The sequence below is a fragment of the Physeter macrocephalus genome, chromosome 5 (genome assembly GCF_002837175.3).
Source record: "Physeter macrocephalus isolate SW-GA chromosome 5, ASM283717v5, whole genome shotgun sequence".
NCBI classification, from domain to species: Eukaryota; Metazoa; Chordata; class Mammalia; order Artiodactyla; family Physeteridae; genus Physeter; species Physeter macrocephalus.
In genome coordinates, this window is record NC_041218.1 from 22,657,136 (window position 1) to 22,678,729 (window position 21,594).

General features: G+C 48.9%; 1 protein-coding gene across 1 annotated transcript in view; it reads right to left on the reverse strand.

Moving 5' to 3' along the window:
* Window positions 1–21,177, reverse strand: part of CPA5 (carboxypeptidase A5) — a 22,188-nt gene extending 1,011 nt beyond the window's left edge. The window contains 10 exon segments of the mRNA XM_055084834.1: window positions 16–215; window positions 3,544–3,634; window positions 4,099–4,209; window positions 4,565–4,666; window positions 5,865–5,966; window positions 7,147–7,245; window positions 15,866–16,000; window positions 17,002–17,083; window positions 18,246–18,435; window positions 20,807–21,177. Of these exon segments, the coding sequence (XP_054940809.1) occupies window positions 16–215; window positions 3,544–3,634; window positions 4,099–4,209; window positions 4,565–4,666; window positions 5,865–5,966; window positions 7,147–7,245; window positions 15,866–16,000; window positions 17,002–17,083; window positions 18,246–18,361 (1,038 nt within the window). The 5' untranslated portion in view covers window positions 18,362–18,435; window positions 20,807–21,177.
* Window positions 21,178–21,594: the final 417 nt, after the last annotated feature.

Genomic DNA, 21,594 nt, shown 5'->3' on the forward strand with positions numbered 1-21,594 from the left:
AGCAGCCAATCTCACCAACTCTTCCTGGTTTGAAACAGGCTCCAGAGAGTGGCCATAGGGGTACATGAGCATCTGAGAGTAGCTGTGGATGGAGATCAGAGCCTTGATGTTCCCGTGGGACGTGATGAAGTCCACAATGGCAGCCACTTCTGGCTCTGACTGAGGGGAGGGCCCATGATAAGTCTCTGAGCAGGGGTTGTTGTTAGAACCATTTCCTGGAAGTAGAATCAAAGCACCCAAAGTGTTCAAATTCCCAGGCTTGGGAAAGACATTTAGTGCTCACAAAATATACTGTACTCCTCTACATTTCCTAGCCTCTTTTGCAGTTTGGTTGAGGTCATGTGACTACTTCTGACCAATGAGAATGTGAGCAGTAATGATGTGTCACTTCTAGTTGGAGGCTAAGAGCAAGCGCGACTTCTCGACACTCTCTTCTGTCTGTGTGCTTGAAGGAAAAAACTCTAAATGGAGAAGTGCCCTGGATCCCTCTGTCACCAGTGGAAGAAAGCTGTCAAGGAGGGTCACCTACCCACACTGGACTTTGTATGCATGAAAAATAAATTTTTATTGTGTTAAGCCACTGAGATTTGGAGGGATATTTGTTACTGCTTCATACTCTAGTCTAGTACATCAGAGGAGTGTTGCCACACCATGACTCAGCAGCTCTGCAGCCCTGTAGGGAGCTCCCTTGGCTTGTACTTTGGTTAAGTCCTGACTGTGGTTCCATTAGAAAGGCAGGCCTGCCTCAGCAGTTGCCAGTAGGTCTCCAACCTGGCCTCCCCTATGAGCAGTGACCCCTTTGAGCTGATCCTTCTCCGCTGACCCTCCACTGCCATGGGAAAGGCTTGGGTCAGTTGAGTGCTCAGGATTATTGTCTGCTCAAACTTTGCCACAGCCATGGCCCAAGAACAGCATGAACTTGGAGGAAAAGAGAGACTAGATCACCATAGTTGCCCAAGGCTGGTCTGGGAACCACAGATGCAAAGACTCTCTGAAAATTCTTCTTGGGGACCTAAGTTGGAGAGAGGGCAAAGAGCAGCTGTGCTTCTATTTTGTTCACAAATTTAATTTGTTCCCATCTCCTACTAGACTCTTTGCTCCCCATCTCTTTTCTTCCTCTTCTGTTTTCCTCCCCTCCCCAAGGGCCATGTCATGGAGGGCTAGGCTGGGCTGGTCAAGATTTGTGGGTTAGGAACACAACTGGAAAGAGCATCCCAGGTCCTGCTCTCACTCCTCCTCCCTGAAATGACTGCACAGAAGCCCAGTCAGAGGCCAGGGATTGCCCCAACTTCTGAAGCCTCCTGAGGATGCCAGAGCACCCCTCAGGGCAGTGAGTTGGCCAGAGAGCTGGGAGGCTTGCCCACCAGTTCAGATGCTGCTCTAGGACTGAAGCAAACAGGTCCCCTCCCCAAGGGTGCAGGTGAGGGCAGCGCGGTGGGAGGGATGATCTACAGATTACTCTTTATGCAGCAATTAAATTAAGGCAATAATAAAACCATAAACAAAATCTTCCCCCCTGAGTCACTAACCAGACACTTGCTATTCCTGGCCACAGGCAGGCCCAGAGGCAATTCTGTCACCTGGGAGCGCATCTCGCATCTCTTCTTGGTCTTCGGGTCCTCGCCTAGGGTGAGGACTGACCCTGGTTAGAAGGGGATGTGCCTGCAGGAAACGAGGGGGTAGGAGCAGCCTCACAGGCTGGAGCTGGCCCAGCTAAAAGTGGCCCTGTTTGTTGTGTCTGCTGGGAGCCTCTGCACCTGCTACACTTGATGAATGACAAACAGCAACAGATGAGCAGAGCAAGAGAGGCTGCAAGCTTTGTCTGCGTTTGCAGCCCACGCATAGAAAGTGGTTCCCCTGCCAACGACCAGGTGGCTTTGCCCAAATATGGAGAAACACTTCAGGCTGTTAGTTCTGCTTTGAGCTAAGCAGAATAAACTAATCTTCCCCTGACCAAATGGGAATTAGCTGTCTGCCTCTCCCTTCACAGTCAAAGTCCTCTGAGCCTGCCTGTTTCACAAGTACCTGCTAATGGAGTCATTAGCTATTTATTTTTCCTTCTCTAAAAATGTGATTTGTAGCAAGGGGAACTCACTGGAAGGACATGGTAAATTATTAAAAGCAGTAATCTTTGGGTAGTGGGATTATGGGAGCTTTTTGTCCCCTCTGGGCTTTTTTTCCCACATATTTTCTTTTACATTGTGTGTGTGTGTATATATATATATATATATATATATATATGCACTGATGTTTTTTTCCTGTGGTGAAACTCACAAAAGTTATTCTCTTTAAGAGGTAATTTGTCTTTCTTCTAGCCAGTCTGTCTCAGGGTACGTGGGCACTCCCTTCAGCCAGTTCTGAGGGGCTCACGTGGATGCCCTCTTGGGGGCAAATGTCTGGTTATTTGGAGGTGGAAACACCTAATTTTATGTGGCTGTGTTCCCTTACACAAGCAGCTAAAACACAGCCCCAGACTCTCAGGCAACCCCTACACTGTGGGCTGGTGGCCTCGCTCTGTATGCTTCAGAGCTGTCCTTATTTTTCAATGAGAACAGACTCAAATCAGATTTTCAAAGCAATGGGCATCCAGATCTAGAATGTTCTATCTCATTGGCTTGACCTCCCATCTGCAGATCTGCTTTTCAACAGCATGGCGAGGGGGTAGGAGCAGCCAACAGCATGGCATCGTCTCCTGTGGAGCCAAACCCTGATCCCCCAGTATAGTGTGGGAGCAATATCTGGGGGCCGAGGGCTGTACCCATACAACCCTCTGTTTTGGAGACTTTCCTGGTTAGACCCAGAACCCCAACCATCAAATTGCTGCATTCCCAGGGTCCACATATTCATCTCTGGGCTTTCTGGAAGCCTCAGTTTCCCTATCTAGTCCCTAAGCCCCTCGCGTGGCAAGGGAGATAATCAGGAAGAACACCAAGGGCACTCAGGAGGAAGATGCCTACCCTTCCCTTGAACCATACAACCCTGCAGGTAAACAACAGTCCAACAGCCCAGGGTCACAAAGTAATTGGGCCAAAAATAAAAGCCAGGCTCAAGTCAGTGTTAATGATAAGGAACTAACTTATTCTACGTTTGAACCTTTGTTCTGGCCTCCCCAGAAGGCAAAATTTGGGTCACAGGTCTCAGGGAATGAATTTGGAGGCATTTTCTTGTGGCATGCTCTATTCAAGGAAGGGCTAGATATTTGGGTGGGGCACCACAAATTCTGGGTTTTGAACAATGAGCAAGACCTCCTTAAGCCTCCCTCTGCCATATTTAGGATCTGACCCTTGCAGTTAGTCCCCATGCAAGGAGCTGTTTCCCATGAAGGCTTAGCATATGTATACATTTAACAGACATATGCAACCTCTCCCCATACCTCACGGCCAATCCTAGGCATGTGCCTGCCTGTCCCTGGCCATGACTCACTTGCATTAGCTAACTGCTTTGCCTCCCCAGTTATGAGTCAACATAATCTGACTGTGTGGGAGACGTGCCAGGAACCAAGTCCTCTCCAGCCCTGCCCCCGGGTGCAGCAGACTGCAGTACCTCCAAAGCCTGACTTCCAGTTCCTGTTAAGATCCACACCAATGCAGAAGATTCCGGGTCTGCTGGACTTGCTCTTCCGCCACAAGCGGTTCTGAAAAAGCGCAGGGCAGGTGACCTCATTCACTGGGCCCATTCCTGGGTGGGAGCCTCTGACATCCTGGTCTAGGAAGCGGGGTCCGGTGGGCCAGGGAGGGGCAAAAGGAAGGAATCTCTAGGGCAGGATGGGGCTGGCATGGGGCTGGGCCAAGGCTGCAGATCAGATGCTTTGTGGTTAAACCTGGGGTATTATGAGGTTAAACATGGGTATGGAGAGAGGCCCAAGCACAGCCAATCAACAGTGGCCTTCCTTGGGCAGCAAGAGGGAGGCTGAAGGGCAAGAGCTGCAGTTACAGTACCTGAGAAGCCCGCCTGCCTCAGTGACACTCTGCAAGGAGCCCCCGAGGGGCCTGCCCCTAGGGAACCTCAGCCAAGCATCCCAAAGCCACAGTGACCTTTCCTCCATTCCCCCAGAGCTGACCCCTTATCCTTGACCCCCTCCCCCTCAGGTACTCTCACCATGCTGTGGGTATAAGCAAACCCATCAGGGTTGGAGACAATCTCCATAAAGATGTCCATGGCGTTCAGTACATCTGTCACGATGCGGTCTTTGCCATATTCATTGACAATCTGCAAGAAAGGGCAGGGTGGGGACAGGGTGAGGGACAGGAGGCCCTGCTGGGCTCTCCTCCGAAGCAGAGCAGGACATCTGTACAGCCAGTGGCTGCAGGCAGGGGTGGCATCAGTCATCAGGTTCAGCCTTGTGCAGAACCAAAGGCTTGGATTTTAAACAACTAGAAGGCAGAGGACAGCTGGAGGCTCTGTGCTGCAAAAGGCCAGACCACATGGTAGCTGTTCCATAGGGCAGGAGCGTAGACAGCGCCCCGGGTTAGGAGAACCACGAATAAGTTTTCAACTGGAGGTGCCCTTAACTAGTTGAGCAGCCCCCATCCACCCCAGCCCAGCCCCCATGGTCCGTGCTGACCTTCCTGGCAGTCCAAATGCCGGTGGCATGGGTGATCCACTCCCGGGAGTGGATTCCAGTGTCGATCCAGATGGCTGGGCGCTGAGAACCTCCAGTGCTGAACTGGGGAAAAGCACCGGGCCCCATACAAGTTTGAACGAAAACAGCTACAGGGCTGTCCCTAGACTGCCTGGAAGGAGGCCCCAGACATATCCTCACTGCCTGGAGTGGCCCCATATTCCTGAGAGGGGGGCTGTAGGTGGAGGTACCTGTGCATGAGCACATAGAAAGTGCACACGTGTGGGGGTGCCCTGGAGACACAGTGATGCTCTTGGAGAGCAAAGTGATCCAGCCAGAGGCACAGAATTTCCCAAGTTTGAAAGTATTTTAGACTAGTGCTTCTCAAACTTTGAAGGGCACATGAATCCTCCGGGGAGCTCAGTAAAATGCAGATTCTGATTCAGTAGATCTGGAAACGGGTGTGTGGCTGGGAGTTTCTAACAAGCTCCCAGGAATGCTGCTACTGCTGGTCCAAGGACCGCACTGAGTAGCAAGGTTTTAGACAGCATTAAAGGGGGAACACAGACAGCCCTTAAGGGAAATCAAAGCAGGCACAGGCGAAGTCAAGTCCTGATGAGACCACTTGACCCTACAGAAGAGTCCCCCAGGGCATTGCTGAGGACTGCAGTGCCTGTCTTCTCTGAGAGCTGGATGTCAAATGCCCTGCGTGGTCCATGCTCCTGAGTGCCCTTTAGGGCACACACAAAGAATCATTTTCCCGTAGGCTCCACACTCTCACCCATTCTGCCTCCTTCATGGCCAAGGGCACTGCTGCTGCCAAGTTTACTAGAGCTCTGTTTCCAGTGGCCCCTGTGAAGGGCTGAAAGGTGTCCTCATAGACTCAGGCCTATCTGTGGGGCTGCCTGAGCCAGATGACCTCAGTTGTTGTAAATGAAGCCTCCGGGTACCGCTCTTCCCATTGAACAGATGAAGTAACTGAGGTTAACAGGAAGAATGCTGACTCACTCACACTCACATCCCAAGTCCAAGGTGATGACTGCCACTCTGCAGTTCTATCTCCTTAGCAACCCTCCCACCAGATTCCTGACCCAGACGTGCCAGATCACTGCACTACCACCTGTCCACACCTACAAGGGTGGGTCCCTGAACACCACCATCCCAAAGCTTGTGGGTCACCTCGGGACAAGAGTGTACACATCTCTCTCCCTAAAACTCCAACCCAGCCACAACCCCATATGAGCTCAACTTATGCCAGAGGCACTCACTGTACAGTCTGGTGGTCAACACTGCTAGCTTTTACCTTCAGAACAAGAATGGACCGATTTTCAAAGCTGTGGCCAATCTGAATTTTTGAGACAATATCTGAATGCTCAGTTACAAAGTTGTCGATCCAGGTATATATCTGAAAGGAATGAAGTTTCTCAGATGGGCAGTTAAGCAGGGAGGGGGCAAACCCCAGGATCTCTCTAAGTATTCTCCTTGCCCCATCCCACCCTCTTTAATGCTTTCCCACCTCCCTTGAGGATCTAAAAGTATCACAAAAATCAAAGACTACCTTGGGTCTAAGGCAGGAGCTGTGGTTAGCCTGGATTCCCAGGCTCTTCCTAAGCCTTGCCTGGAAGAGCAGCATGTGCTGAGCCTACTCAGTCCCCAGGGTCGGCCTGCAAGGCTCTCTCTGGTTGGAAGTTTCTCTTGCTTCCACTTTATTGGCCCGTTCAATCCATTTGACAGATCTCATAGTCCTTGCAGTGTTGTTTTTAGTCATCCTGACCCTTTTAGATTCTAAGTCTCCTGAAGGCAGGATTATTTATCTCTGACATCAATAAATACTGATGGAATATACTAACTCATTCTCTTTTTCTTCCAATATATAATTAAATTAACAAATATATGAAAGAAAATGGATCCTCTATTAATGGACTTTGTGAAACAGGGAGAGTGATAATGATAATAATAGATGGACAATATCAATAATGTCATCCTTTACATGGAAATAGGACGTGTGCCTAGAGTTTCTTTCTCGACTGGGCATCTCTATGCTTTTCTTGCATATTCTACCTTTATAAACAAGTCACAATCAGTCATGCCTGCCCTCGATGGCTATAACTGTAATCATAAATTTTCTCCAGATGAAGGCAACTCTTTAATTCTACAGAATGGCTCTCTCACATGCCTAGCTTCCTGTCCCTCTATGCTCTAGTACTCACAGCTGGGGTCACTTAACACAGGAATGGTCGTGCAGAGGTTAAGACCCCTGGATCCCTAGCCAGAATGTCAGATAGGAAGGTGTCTCTACCTGCTCTGTTCTGGCTGGTGCTGGATCCCTGCTCTAGTGTTCCACCTCGCAGACCCATTACTCCGGTCCCACGCCTGCTGTGGACTGCACTGTTGAGCCACAGTCTGCTCTGTCTGAATCCTGGCTTCTGGACCTCCTTGAGCTTTCTACCTCCTGTCTCCCAGTGTGTGCTCTGCACTCCCCAAGCGTCAGCTCACAGTCTCCTGTAGACCCCAGAGTCCTGAGGCTGGAGACCCTGAGGGCTCAAGAGGACAACAGAGTCCAGAGCCTGACCCGGCAGACCCACCTCCTCCAGCGTGTGATATTAGGAGTAACTGAAGCTACTGGTGCTGCGCTCCAGCCGGCGGGATTTCGCCATGGTTTCTCTCTCCGCGTCCAGCAGCACCTAGGAAGGAAGAGGAGGCTTGGCCAGGCATGTCTCTTCTGAGCCCTGCCTCAGCTGGCTGCACAAAGACAGCATCGACATGGGAGAATGAGCCACTGTGAGTGTGAACTGCGCAAAAGGAGGAGATGCCAGGTTGCTGGGTGATTCTTCCGCTTGGCAAGCTGGCATTCATGCCGCCATTTCCCAGATGAGCACAGGACAAGGAGTTTGGAGAACCTGGTTCTAAGTGTGCCATTGCCACTAACTTGCTGTGGAACCTTGATCTTGGTTTCCTCAGCTTGAAAATTGGGACTTGCCTTGCCCATCTCAAAAGGATAAAATGTAATAAAAGATATAAAAGTGTCTTGGAAAAGATGCTCATGGGCTACTGCCAACATTGCTTTTGTCCTCTGTGAACACTCTGTTGAGCCAAAGCCCAAGCTGAACTATGTACACTGACCCCTGGGGGAGCAGAGAGCTCCCCTGACCCACAGCATGCACTCTGCCCCAGGAAGTAGTCCACACAGTTGATGTCCAAGCCATTCGAAAAGCCAGTCCAAATCATTGTAATTAATGTGCCAACAGTCTGTCACTCACCATCTTAACTGCCTCTTAAACACAAGTACAGGTGAGCCAAAGCAATGTCCTTCCTTGAGTGGCAATTTGGAGCTGGCACACAATCCTCATGTGGTACTTCCCACAGAGAGGGCAGTATAGTGCCTGGGTTGAAATGACCTCCCACATCATCCTGGGGCATTTTTCCCAGCTCGGGACTCAGTGAGGTGGGCAGGTGCCCTTCACCCTAAGCTCATACCCTTACATTGACACCCAGGGACTGAAGCACCCCAGGACTCAGCCCTGCCTGTGCAGCACGGGAGGTGCCTGGGCCCCTTTGCCACAGGGGTGCTGGGAAAGCAGAGGCCGTCAACCCAGAGTCACTCTGGTTTGCAGTTCTGGGTCACAAGTAAATCCTGATAGTGCCTTGCTTCAGGCCAGAGTCTTTTAGTTTAACCAAGCATCTGTACACTCATCATCTCGGTTGATCTGGTCAGATGACCTGATGACAGGGCAAGAATTAGCTATTCATGTTTTAGAGAAAAAGCAAATTAGAGAGTTAAAGAGACTTAATAGCAAAGCTAACTAGGGGCAGAGGTGAGATAAAAGTCCAGGTATCCTAGTTTCTAACATTATGTTCCTTAAGGCCAGCTAGCTATCAAAACTGAAAGCTAATAAGAATCTCACACACACACACACACACACACACACACACGTACATGTCTATATGTATGTGTGTGTGTGTGTGTGTGTGTGTGTACATAGAGAGAGAGAGAAAGAGTAAGCACACATATAAAATATGAACAACAGGTGAAAAGTCCATCATACTATTCTTGTAATTTAAAAGTGCTTTAAAATAATGAAAAGGCAATACCCCAAGCACAGGAAAACAACAGAGTAAAATGTCAAAAAAAAAACCCCAAAATGCTAACATGCCTGTTAGGAGAGAAAGATTATGATTTCAAGCAATTTTTCCCTTTCTCTATTTTTGCATTTTGGCAACATGCTCACACTACTTCAATAAGGAAAATCTTCTAAATGAATAAATAATACTAAAACAAAGATAAAACACCCAAATGGCTAAAAATAAAGCAGCAGCCATGGCGCCTTCAGTCCCAGGGCTGGAAGAGACACCCCCGCCCCGCCCCGCTGCAGCGGAGGCCACTACCAGATGACACACTCACCCCACCACCCCTGTCAGCTTGCTCACAACCCTCAAGTTCACAGATTTTTAAATGGGAGTGGAAGTCAATGTTTGGGGCTCATTTCATTCTCTTTTTGAGCACCAACTACACGCTAGGCATTTGTAATTGCAATGTTCTCTAGCTGAACTGGCTGGGCTGGGGACGTTCCCACTTGGGCAAAGCTGGGATTGCTGGTTTAGTTAAGAGATGGCTGGAGGAGCCCTGATCCTCACTGGCACAAGCACCAGCCTGGGAAGCTCTAACAAAGGAAATTTGTCTTCTTCCCAGAAAATCAACGGAAATCTCAGCAGCCTCCATGACCAATGTGTGTCCCTCACTGTGGGCCGGGCATGACCAGCTGCACTGAGCAGCTGCAGGGCAGAGAGCAGGTCAGGCAAACACACCCGGAGTCAGGGCCCCAACGCCATAAAGTTAAAGGGTCCATACATCTAACTTCCTAGGGATGGAGGTGGTGAGTGAAGGTGGAGGAGAGGGAAGAAAAATTGGGAAGATAGGACCGGAGGACCCAGTTCTTTCCCCACAGCTCAGGGACACCCACAGGAAGAGACTTCCCATAAGGCTGTCCTTTGTTCCAAACAACAGCTTGGAGGCAAATGGGAAGTCGGCACTAAACTGCAAATAACTTTCCAAACACGCTCACAGCCTTGTGAATGGATATGACACCCGCTTACAAATTGGGAATGCTCAGCCCTCACAGCTGGGCCCTCGATTCCAGGAACATTAATCTACCCTGGCCTGAAAAATACGCAGATGTTTGCTCCCTTCACAGGGCTGAGGGAAGGGGATGGGAGAACTAAGAATGCAGACTTGCCACAGGCTTGCCTAATTACAGCCCTGTCAGGCTTCTCAGAGAAAAAAAAGACTCAGAAGTAAGCCATTTGCCTCCTGGAAGCCATAAGCTGACAGGGAAAGTAATACCTCGGTGTAAATTAATTTATGACAGGAGCAAGGAAGGATGGGGACATTAAGAACAGCACCTCCAAGATGGGGGGCTGGAGGACCGTGGGCCCCAAAGGTGAAGATGCGCCTGAGGGGAATCTGCATTCACAGCTCACTCCAACCACAGAAGTAAAATGGACGAAGTTCACAGAAACAGTGGTGGCGGGCAGGAGATGGGCTCTAATGCTCGCTCTGTGAGGAGGGCAGTCACCTCTCCTCATGCATCCCTGGCCTCCTCTTCCAGGCCTAACGTTTGCAGTAGCAGCTGCATGGCTGGTGGCAGTTACAGTCCATGCCTACGTTTGGATGGCGGGTGAGGGGGTACAGATCTGGGGCTGTTAGGATGGACCCCTCAGAATTCAAGACCGAACCAGGGCTTCCCTGCCCAAAAGGCAAAGCTAAAACACCATAAGAACAACAATGACACCGCTTGAGAAGGCAGACGGCACAAGAGTAGAGTCCAGGGCCTGGAGCCGGGCTGTCTCAGATTAAATCCTGACGTTGTCACTAACTTGGGCAAATTTCGAAGTTCTCTGTGCCTCAGTCTCCCAAATTAGGAAATTCTCTGCACCTTCATAAAATGCGGGTCATGTTACCATGTACTTTCACACATACTTGAAGTGTTCTTGTGAGGATTAGAAGGGTGAATACATGTAAAATGCTTAGAAGATTGCCTAGCATGCAGTAAATGCCAGCTATGATGATGATGACAATGACAGGACAACAACAGTAACTCGTGGGTGACTCCAGGACTCTGTGGTGGAATAATCATTACAGGGCATGACCAGGAAATCTGGGTTCCTCCAGGGAGAAGTGGTGTCTGCAGGACTTGGACAGCAGGGGACCCCCATTAGTGGTCACTTGGGTGAGTCAGGCAGCCCCTGCACCTCCCTGGGACTAAGAGAGGGGCCTAGTCCTTCTTCTGTCCCTGTCTCCTAACCCCTACCCCCAACCCTCCTCAGCCCCCTACCCCCGTGCAGCCAGACTCTGGCTCTCCCTCAGGGCCTCACCCATGATTCCTTCCTTTCCTCACCTATTCCTGTCTTCCTCTCCTCTTTAGAGCTGCCACCCACCCCCACCCCAGCCAACACCTTTCCCACTTTTTAATCTCTTCTACTCAGCAGACCAGTGTTTGTGAAGAACACACTGGGCACTAAAGATATGGCAGCCAACAAAACAAAATTGCCTGCCCTCATGGAGCTGACAGTCTGGTAGGGGAGACAGACAATAAACAAGACAAATAAGTAAATCATATAGAATATTAGAAAGCTGTACGTGCCAAGGAGAAAAGTGAGGGCGGGAACTGGGGGAGTGTGGGAGGAGAAGGGTACAACTTAAAATAGGGTGAAAAGTTGATATGTGAATCAAGTGTTGAAAGTAGTGCGGGAATAAGCCATGCCGATATCTGTAGAAGCAGCATTCCAGCTACAAGGACCAGCAAGTGCAAAGGCCCCGAGGTATGATCCTAGTCAAGGGCACTGAAGCAGGAATAGGTCAGGCAAGCTGGAGGAACATCAAGCAGGTTCCAGTGCCTGGAGCAGAGTGAGCAAGGGGAGAATGGCCAGTGACGTGGGGTGGGGCTTGCATCGTGTAGAGCCTTACAGCAGTCTTAAGGACTTTGGGTTTTACTTTGAATGAGGTGGGGAGACACTGAGGGTTTTAAGCAGAGGAGTGACATAATAGGACTTGCGTATTTTTAAAGGTCACCTCTGCTGTTTTGAGGCTAGGCAATAAGGTGGCAAGGGTGGAATCAGGGAGAACCGTTAGGAAACTACCAGAATAATCCAAGTGAAGGCTGATGGGGTGTCGACCCGTGGTTATAGAATAGGATGTGGTAAGATATATTTTGAAGGGAGAGCTGATAGGATTTGCTAATGGACCACCCGTGGGATGTGAGAAAAGAGTCAAGGATGACTCCAGGTTTCTTGTCTGAGTGACGGGAGGATGGCACTGCCATTTCCTGAGTTGGCTATGGAGGAGCAGGCCAGGGGAAGGCTATGGAGGAGCAGGCCAGGGAGTGGCCAGCGGAGCTAGGTTTTTTCCTGTGAAGTTTGCTATTCCCATTAGACACCTAGGTGGAAATGCCAAGTAGATGGTCAGATATGTCAGTCTGGAGTTCAGGTCAGATATATAAGTCTGGCTGGAGCTATAAATATGGGAGTATTCAGGAGGCTGAAGGTATTCAATGCCATGATCCTGGATGAGGGGATAGAGGAGAGGTCGAAGGACAGAGCTGGGAAACAGGGAAACAACATGCAAAGGAGCAGCCAGTAAGATGGGACAACCAGGAGAGTGTAGTGTCGTGGAAGCCAGAAGGAGACAACCAGGAGAGTGTAGTGCCGCAGAACCCAGAAGGAGAGACGTGTTCCAGAGAGGAGAGAGTGACCAGTCAGGCTGAAAAATGAAAAAACAGGACACTGCACACTCAGAGCTGACTGCCGAGTTGGACCTAGGAGCTGTGTGTGACATTGTCAAGGGCAGCTGAGGTGAAGCAAGGGATGGACGGTCCACCCGAGGAGAGGGATGGAGATGGTAAGTACAGTCAATATTTCCAGGAGCTCTGCTCTGTGAGGAAGAGGAGAAATGGGGTGATAGCTAGAGGTGGGGGAAAGGATCAAGAGAGGACCTTTTTAAGATGAGAGAAATAACTCTATATTTGTATGCTAATGGGAATGATCCAGGAGAGAGGGGAAAATTGGTGAAGCAGTATTTACACTAAACTGTATTTTGCTCTAGAGCGTGCTTGGAGCATGGGTGATTTTTGTTTTCTCCTTTGTGCTTTCCCCTATTTTCCAAATTATCTACCATGAATATTTATTAATTTTGTAATCAGAAAAAAGCCATTAAAATCCACAGAGCTGATTGCTCAAGTGAAGCTTTTCCATGGTGACTCATCCCAGGGAAAAAAAAACACAAAACCATAGGGCTGAAAAGAATGAGGAGGTGAGAAAAATTAAATGCAAATACAGCTCACTCGGAATCAGATAATTTCTTCCCTGGCCCACTGCAATTTCCTCACCACCCTTCTGTCTGTCAGTCTCTCCCTGTTCCTGTCCCCAACTCAACATTGTCAACATTGTCACTGTCAAGAGGGATTGTTCTTAAAATGCAAATTTGATGTCAGAGCCCTCTGATGGCTTCCCCACGGTTTTTGGGATTTTATCTTGACTTGTTCACCTGGTGGAGGATGCCCTTTGTGCTCTGGTCTGGCCTCAGTGCCAATCATAGGCCCCTTCCCCTCCCCAACCCCCCCTCTCCTGCTCTTCAGCCACACCGTAATTACCGCCTTCTCAGAGCCTCAGAGCGACATGCAGTGCCTCTTGTACTTGCTCCCATAGCAACCTGCTCCACTCCATCATCGCATCATCCACTCCATTGTAATCACTGATTTACTCCCCTCCACTCCCCCATCCCCACAGCTCTCAAGCGCCCCTGGATCCAGTGACTAGATTTTTTTATCTTTGTTTTTCCAGTGCCTTGCCAAATACCCAGCACACAGGAGGTATCTCTGTATCTGTGGGTGGAATAAATAAGCTCGTCTCAAGCATCCCTCTGATCACAAGGCAGGAGTGGCAGGGGGCACTTCCCTTCCTCAAAAATCTCCAGCGCCTCTGGCCAAAGTAAAAGCTGGCACCAAGGTTTTTCACACTTTCTCTCAGCCTGGTACTAACAAGCAAGCATACTCTCTCCTCTTCCCTCTCCTTCCCATGTCCATTAAGTCAACTGACATTTACTAAGCCCCGCCTAAGTGGCAGGCCCTATGGTAGGTGCTGGGATATAAAGATAGATAAGGCAAATGATTCTGCACCTTGAGGGGCTCAGGGGAGGGGGCTCTGGAGACAAAGACCAGCATATTAGTCAGGTCTCTCTCCGGGAATGCTCCTCCTGAACCTGCCAATAGAGCGATTCATTCAGCACACAGTGGTTGAGGGCCCACCATGCAGGAGACACTATGCCAGACACTGGGGTGAGGTGATCCAGAAGACAGAAGGCAACCAGGTCTGTGCATCAATAACTAAAACATGAGACTGGAGGCCAACAACCTGAGTGGTGCAAAGCCCTTCCCTCCTGTTAGCACCTCTGAGCTTCCCTCCTCCTAGACACCTTCTCCCATCATCACCACAAATCAACTCAACACAGCAGCCTCCTCCCAGCCCCAGCTCCCTGGGAGCCAAAATGTGATCTCAAGTATAACAATCAGAGCTTGATGCGTTGCAGACAGAGCAAGTTGTTGGTGAAAATCCTGCCAGACTGGGTTAGGGCCCCGAGTCGAGGGCATTTTACTGAGAGGGCGTGACAAGCTCCCCGTTTCCCGCAGGCGAAGGGAATCCAGGGGCCGGGGATGACAGGAGAAGACAGTTCCAGAGGAGCTGGTGAAGCGGGGGAGACTCACAGGTGCCTCTGGGTCCATTCCTGATACGCAGAAAACAACAGAAAAATTTCAGAGACCCCTTCATATCTGTTTGCCAAATGCTGCAGGGTCTCCAGGGCAGGACAGAAGCAGGGAAATGCAAACTTCAAAATGCAGGCAAGGGCGAAAAATGAGAATTGAGCACTGAGTCTTTTGATGTGGTAGCCTCTCTTGTCTGTGGGAGTTTCCCCATTTTTGTTTGTGGGGAATTTAATTAGGGAAATGTTGAGCGGGAAACAGATGTGCCTGAGGAGGAAGAAAGGTCTTTGAATGGACCGCAGCGCCCCAGCCCCGTGCTGACATGGGAAGGAATGCACCCAATGGCATGTGGTGTCAAGTGTGTGCGCTCTGGGGACTGTGTATTCCCACACGCAAAACCCTTAGAGGAGATTAGCTGCAGCACAATGTGGCTGCGCAGGAATCTATGTGGATACAAATCTACAGGTACACGACAGCGTCTGCGGAGGGGTGCAGCCAGAGAGGTCTAACCCAGTGATGCCCAAAAGATTCGATTTAGGAAAGAGACTCCTTGGGATATCCTTGAAGACAGAACAATTAAAATAGAATTTCATGACATTCAGAAAAGACGCTGTAAGGTGCAGCAACAAGTGTTGGGGGCAATGGGGTGCCTGGGATGAAGTCTCCCTTCGCCCTCCCCAAGAGCAGGCCTGCAGCTGCTTCTCCCAAAGCTGTTCCTCTGGCAGAATCCTGCCTGGGAGAGGCGCCCAGTTCTGAGAGCCCTGCAGTGGAGGTGGGGGGAAGGAAACCGCAGCAGGGCTCACACTCGGCTTCTCTCACCTCTTCCTGCCTCTCTGGAGTGAAGGAATCCCCTGCTATCAAATGGCTGAGACACAACAGGGAGAGGAGGGAGCAGTCAGAAAAGCAAAAGGAGCCATCCAGAAGAGCTGCCTCCCTCCCCATGGTGCCTAGAAAAGACCTGAGCCATTTCCTCCTGTCTCCCTTCTCCCCCCTCTCCTCCTTTGCCATGAACTACAAATTCCTCCATAAGAGGACACCACAAGTAATCTTAAAAACACAACAACTAGTGAATATAACAAAAGAGAAGCAGACTCACAGGTATAGAGAACAAACTAGTGGTTAACAGTGGGGGGAGGAGGGGCAATATAGGGGTTGGGGAGTGGCAGGTACAAACTGTTGGGTGTAAGACAGGCTCAAGGATGTATTGTACAACACAAGGAATATAGCCAATATTTTGTTATAACTGTAAATGGAAAGTAACCTTTAAAATTGTATAAAATTTTTTTAATTTTAATTAAAAAAAAAAAAAAGAGGACTCCACAAGCTACCCTGCCATTACCATACTATGACTTATGAAGTCTGTCTTAGATTTAAATTTTCCTTGAGAAGTGTGAGGTTTCATTCTTTCCATGGCAGGTTCACAAAAATGCAGATGAAACTCCAGAAAGAAAACGTCCATTTTAGCCCTGGATGTTCTTTCTCCATGTTGGGCCCAAACCAAAACAGGATATGAAGGTGAGACCCCAGCCGCAGCGCTGGGGCAGGACCTCACCTGGATGTCCTTTATCATGATGCTGTAAGCAAAGCCACGAGACTCCAGGTAAGCTTTGATGTCCTTCAGTTCAGAGAAAGGAACCCTCCTATCCACAGGAAGGCTGGGCGTGGCTAGGCCACGCCAGAAGTCCACCTTGATCACAAAGGAGAAAAAAATGGGCATGTTTATCACACAATCCTGTAGGCACCCTGGAGGGCCAGATGTTCTTCTCTTATACAGTTGAAAGGGCCCCAGTTCCAAAATGAAACCCCTAAGGCCAAGCAGAAAGACAGGGACAAACAAAATCCCTAAGTCACTGAGTTTCCTTCCCTGACGTTAAACACCTCATCTCCCAGCCTCACTCACACAATGTAACTTCAGCTGGATCCAAAGAGCCCAAAATAATTTCTAAAGATGAGACGGCTCATCATCTGGGACATTAACACGGACAAGAACCCTGGCGAGAAGAGGGGGACATCACTGCCCCTAAACCCCAAAGGGGTAGCAGAGGCCTGATCTGGATCCCTGTGCCATCTGACTGCCATGTCTATTCTTCAGTTTGTAAAATGGAGAGACTTATTATAAAGTTTTCTGAGTCCTGGTTGATAGGGGCACTCAAACGAATAGGAACGTGGGCTTTGGGCCACATCCAGAAATATCAGGTTGTTTCAACAGCCCTCAAACAAAACCCTTCTATTATTGAAGAAAATGTTTTCCTTTGTGGAATACTTGCTGAGGACAAATGTTCTCAGAAACCAATGCTCAGGCTGACAGGGACGAACCCAAATAAAACACAGGTTTGCCAAGCTAAGCCATTTCAATTGGGAAACAGATGTGTCCAGTCTGCATGCTGCATGGCATACCACCCAGAGATACATGTACCTCTCGTGTGGCTTCAGGCCATTCCAGCCATTTTCAGGGCAGCCCCCCTACTGGACAGAGGGGAAAGCCAAGAAGGGCCACCCAACCTTCCAGGTGAGTGTTCCCAACCTCTTCTGAAGAGGAGCCACATTTGATTTTTCCACAGTGTTGTGATCTTTGGCAGACACACCCAGAGGGCAGGTTTGGGGTGGGGGAAGCAGGACATGGAGCCAAACGTGCAGGCCGCTGTGAGGGAGGAGAGAACTCGTCCCCAAGCCCTGTGGAGTCCTCACCTTCTGGGGCTTCAGGCCCCCCAGATCCCTGAGAAGTGAAAGTTGCTTCTCATTTTTAGCCAGGACTCGAAGAACCTGGTCACTGGAAAGACACAGAGAGGGTGGAAGGAGCTGCTCAGAGGGATTCCTGGAAGACTGTGCTGCTTGGGAGAGGCAGAGCGGAAAAGAGGCCAGGCTGCGGGGACCTGGCAGGACAGCGGGGAGGCTAGAGGACCCCTGAGCAGAAGGACTTGTAGCCCTGGGAAGCACGAAAGCCCTTTAGCCCAGGACGAGTGGTCTCTCCAGCCCCAAGGACAGACCACCCAGGAGACTAAATAAAAGAAGCCTGTCAGTGCCGCTGAGGAAGCCGATGCTAAGACAGGGGAAACAGGATGGGAAAGGAATGTGGCGAATGGAGGAGGGAGGGAGAACAAAAGGAGTAAAGGAGAGAAAGGAATAGATACAGGGAGTCAGGGGCACCAATGGTGGCCCCATATGCTCTTCATACAAGGGCCCAAGGCCACGTCTGCCCCCAACCCCGTGCCCTCTCCTGCCTTCTCCCAAGAGCCGCAGGACAGGGAAGAGATCAATCTCAAACTACCTCATAGGGGGAAGCTGAGCTCCTTCCTGTCCCTCTGGAGGGGTGGGGAGGTCATGTAACTGAGCAGCCTGCAGTGTGACCTCTGGGGTCTGAGCCTGGGATGGCGATGGCTCCCTCCCTGACCGGCTCTGACACCCTGGATGATGAACCCCCTCTCTAAGCTTGTGTCTCCTCTTCTCTACTATGGAAATACCATGGAGTGGTTACCTTGCGGGATCTTTGGGAAGCTGAGAAATCATGTCCGTAGAGGGTATGTAATACTCATACTTATTTTTACTCAAAGGAAGACAATACCACACCCATACATTAGGAGTACACAGTCTTTGGGGGGTTATAACTTTTTTAAGAATTGGAGAAAAGTTACAAACACTTCCTCCAGAAAAAAAGTAAATACACAAAAAATTTTACATATGATTTCAGGGGATTCTTGGAGCCCTGAAAGCTTACCCTTGGAGTCCAGACTAAGAACTCTAGGTTGGGGGGGGCACAATAATACAGCTGCATGTCCTGCCCTCGCACATGAAATTGAGAGGTGACGTAGTTGGAAGTGGGTTCAGGATGGAAACTGAAATCCTGAATCCCTTCACCTTGATCAGGTCCCGCTGGGCCACCCGGTCACCTGGCTCCCAGCAATCCTCCCTCCCACTAAGGAGCAGCCACTCACTCTGTGAAATTCATTTGGCCCAAAGCTGCTGCCAGGATAAAGCTGCAGACCAGGAGTGTCTGCCTGTCCACAGGGGACAGCCCTCGTCCCACACTTCCTCTGGGGAAGCCCTGCATGCTTCTTCCTCCAGGCGCACTTCAGGGGCTTTCCTCGTGCACAGGCATGGCCAGGCCTCAGGACAGCAGAGCACCTAAAGGCCGACAGGGCAGACCCGAGAATGTGCGTTAGGCTCTCTCTGGGGAGACCCTGCGTGGGATTCCCACACGCCAGGCCTTGGAGAGCTGGGGCGCCCCTCTCCACTTCTAGGTGAGTCTTCTCCTGAGAAAGGGAGGAGGGGAGGGAAAGAGGAAGACAAGGCCTTTAGCTGTTTTCCTCCCCAGAGGTTTGCTGGGCCAGCCTCTCGTGAACATCGAATCCTCCATCTCCAGAGAAAGATGAGAGAAGCCAGAGGCCCAAGGAAACTATTCCTTTCCTCCCTCTTCCTAATCTTTTCTCTGTGCTCCTTCTCCCTCCCCATCCACTCACACATATCCTCCTGGCACATAAGGACGTGGACACCACTGAAACAATGCCGAGTTTAGACACAGAGCCGGTGCTCACTTCCTGTCTAAAAGGTCTGGGGCAATTGACCTAATCTCTCTAAGTCTCAATTTACTCATCAGTCAATCAAACGGGGTTAATAAAATCTCTCCTCCCTGCTTCACAGGATTTTGGGGGGGAGCATATTAGATGAGACAACTTGGGTGAATTGGCTTGGCAAAGCCTGCAAAATATAATGTCATTATCTCAAAGCATTAGCTCTTAGTCACAGCTGCATCTTAGCTCAGGACTCCAGTTGCAGTGGAGAGAAGGGGAGAGAAGAAAATGGAGAGGGGAACAAAGGAAATGTCTATTCTATGAGAAGGAATTCAGTGAAGAGTCCCTTTTCTCTATCTTCAGGTGGTCACCATTATGCCAGGATAGGTAGTGCATTTTCTGCTATACATGAAGGTCACTGCAGTCATTATTATAGTTCTCAACAGAAAGCAGAGTCAATTTCTCAGTGCTGCTGAAGCCCCACACAGCCCCCTTTACAGTGTGGGAACGGTAGGAATAAAGCAGAGGCCAGCACACAAAGCAGTCATATTAGAAGGAGAAAGTGAAAGATGATGCCTGAATGGTAAATGATGAATCTAACAGAAAATCTGCAGGAGGTGGAGGAAAGGCAGAGACTAAATCCAACAAAGTTGTTCAGCAGAGGACATCAACAAAAGGCCACTTAACTGTCACTGGTGATTCTCAGAGGCCCCCCCTCCCCATCCATGCTTTCCCAGAATGGCCAATTAACTGGCCATGTGTACAGAGAGGGGAGCTCTTTTATTGAGAGAATGCCCTGCTCCCACACCCCGCTGGACCTACTCCATTATCTCGTAGTTCAGCTGTTCAGACATGCCAAACTCTCCTAGAACCCTGGCTTTGGGAACTCTCAGACTGAAACATTAGCAAAGGGTTTAAGGACCTAGAAAAGAAAGCAATTAGGCTTTCTACCCAAGTAACATTCAGCTTCAGTTAGAAATAGGAATAAAAGAATGTATTAGTAAACAATAGCTCAGGAATTTAAAAGAAAGAAAAGTGAGATGGTGCTAGTCACCCATAGTACCCAGCATCTTCTTGTTCAAAAGAACCATTATAAGTCACTAATAATAAGACAATCCCTGCACTTGGTTTAGGGGTGGGGAGAGAGAGAAAGAAAGGCTGAGAGCAAGAGCAAAAGAGAGACAGAGGAGCAGTTAAGAATTCTTGAGAATTCTAAGGCAGCACTTCCAGTAGAACTTTCTGTGATAATGGAAATGTTCTATGTCTACAGTATCCAATAGGATAGCCACCAGTGGCTAGTGTGAGTGAGGAACTTTAAATTTTAATTAATTTTAGTAATTTAAATGGCCACATGTGGCTAATGACTGCCATATTAGACAGCATAGTTCTATGGGAATTCACCAGCCCTGAGTACTGTCTCCAAGGCTGGACCTGAAGCAGAGACACACAGCTGTGTTTGATCTAATACCTAATATTGGCTTCTCACTCAAAATTAATTACTCATTAATTAATTTTACTTTTAGACATTAAAATATCTAATTAAGTAGACATTATTTACTCAATAAATGTTTACTGAATACCTACTATGGGCCAAGCACTTGCTAAGGTGTGGGAATAAAACAGAGTGATACAGACCTAGCCCTTAGATTTCTAATGGGGTGAGTAGACAATTAAGTTAAAGAGCATACAAATAAGTGTGAAAACATAGCTGATGTATGTGCTACAAGGGGAAGGTACAACATGCCAGGAGGATGGGTAACATGGACTCCATGTAGACTGAAGAGTCAGGGAGAGTTAACCTAAAGAAGTTGTTAGAAGGACTTTCATCTCCTGCAGGTGAGTGGGCAATCCTGCCCAAATGAAATAACTAAAATGCTAGATAAAATATTTTTTATAACAACTTTTCTTAACACCTCACTGGGCTGGCATGAAAGTAAGAAACTACAGATCCCAAAAAGAAGTAAAAGAAGTAAAAGCAAACTTACCTGAGAGGTAAGCAAACATGTCTCCTGAAGAGTAGATAGAGGTCTCTCAACCCTAGAGTTCTTGATCTTCCTCCTAAAAGAATATACCTTGTAACTAGGATCATTTTCCTCCTGCTTGAAGTATATATTTAAATTCTTTCTTTAGTGAAGCTGTTTTTATTTGTTTGAAAATTCTTTATTTGCTTCCTTCTTTTTAAAAAAGTATTTATTTATTATTTGGTTGCGCCAGGTCTTAGTTGCAGCACGCGGGATCTTCCTTTTTTTTTTAGTTGCAGCATGCGGGATCTAGTTCCCTGACCAGGGATCGAACCTGGGTCCCCTGCATTGGGAGCACAGAGTCTCAACCACTGGACCACCAGGGAAGTCCCTATTTGCTTTCATTCTTGAAAGAGTCTCACTGGTTATAAATTCTAGGTTGATTATTGTTTATCTCTCAGCACATCGAAAACATGATCACTTTTGCTGTTAAAAGATAATCATTTAGACACATGTATAATGTGTCTAAGTATAAATTTCTTTTGGTTTATCCTGCTTGAGATTGGATTACTGTACCTGGGGACAGCTCTCTTTCCACTACTGTCACAAATTTCTCAGTCATTACCCTTTTTTTTTTTTTTTTTTTGGCTGCGTTGGGTCTTTGTTGCTGCGTGCGGGCTTTCTCCAGTTGTGGCGAGCGGCGGCTACTTTTCATTGCCGTGCACGGGCTTCTCCTTGTGGTAGCTTCTCTTGTTGCAGAGCATGGGCTCTAGGCATGCAGGCTTCAGTAGTTGTGGCACGCAGGCTGAGCA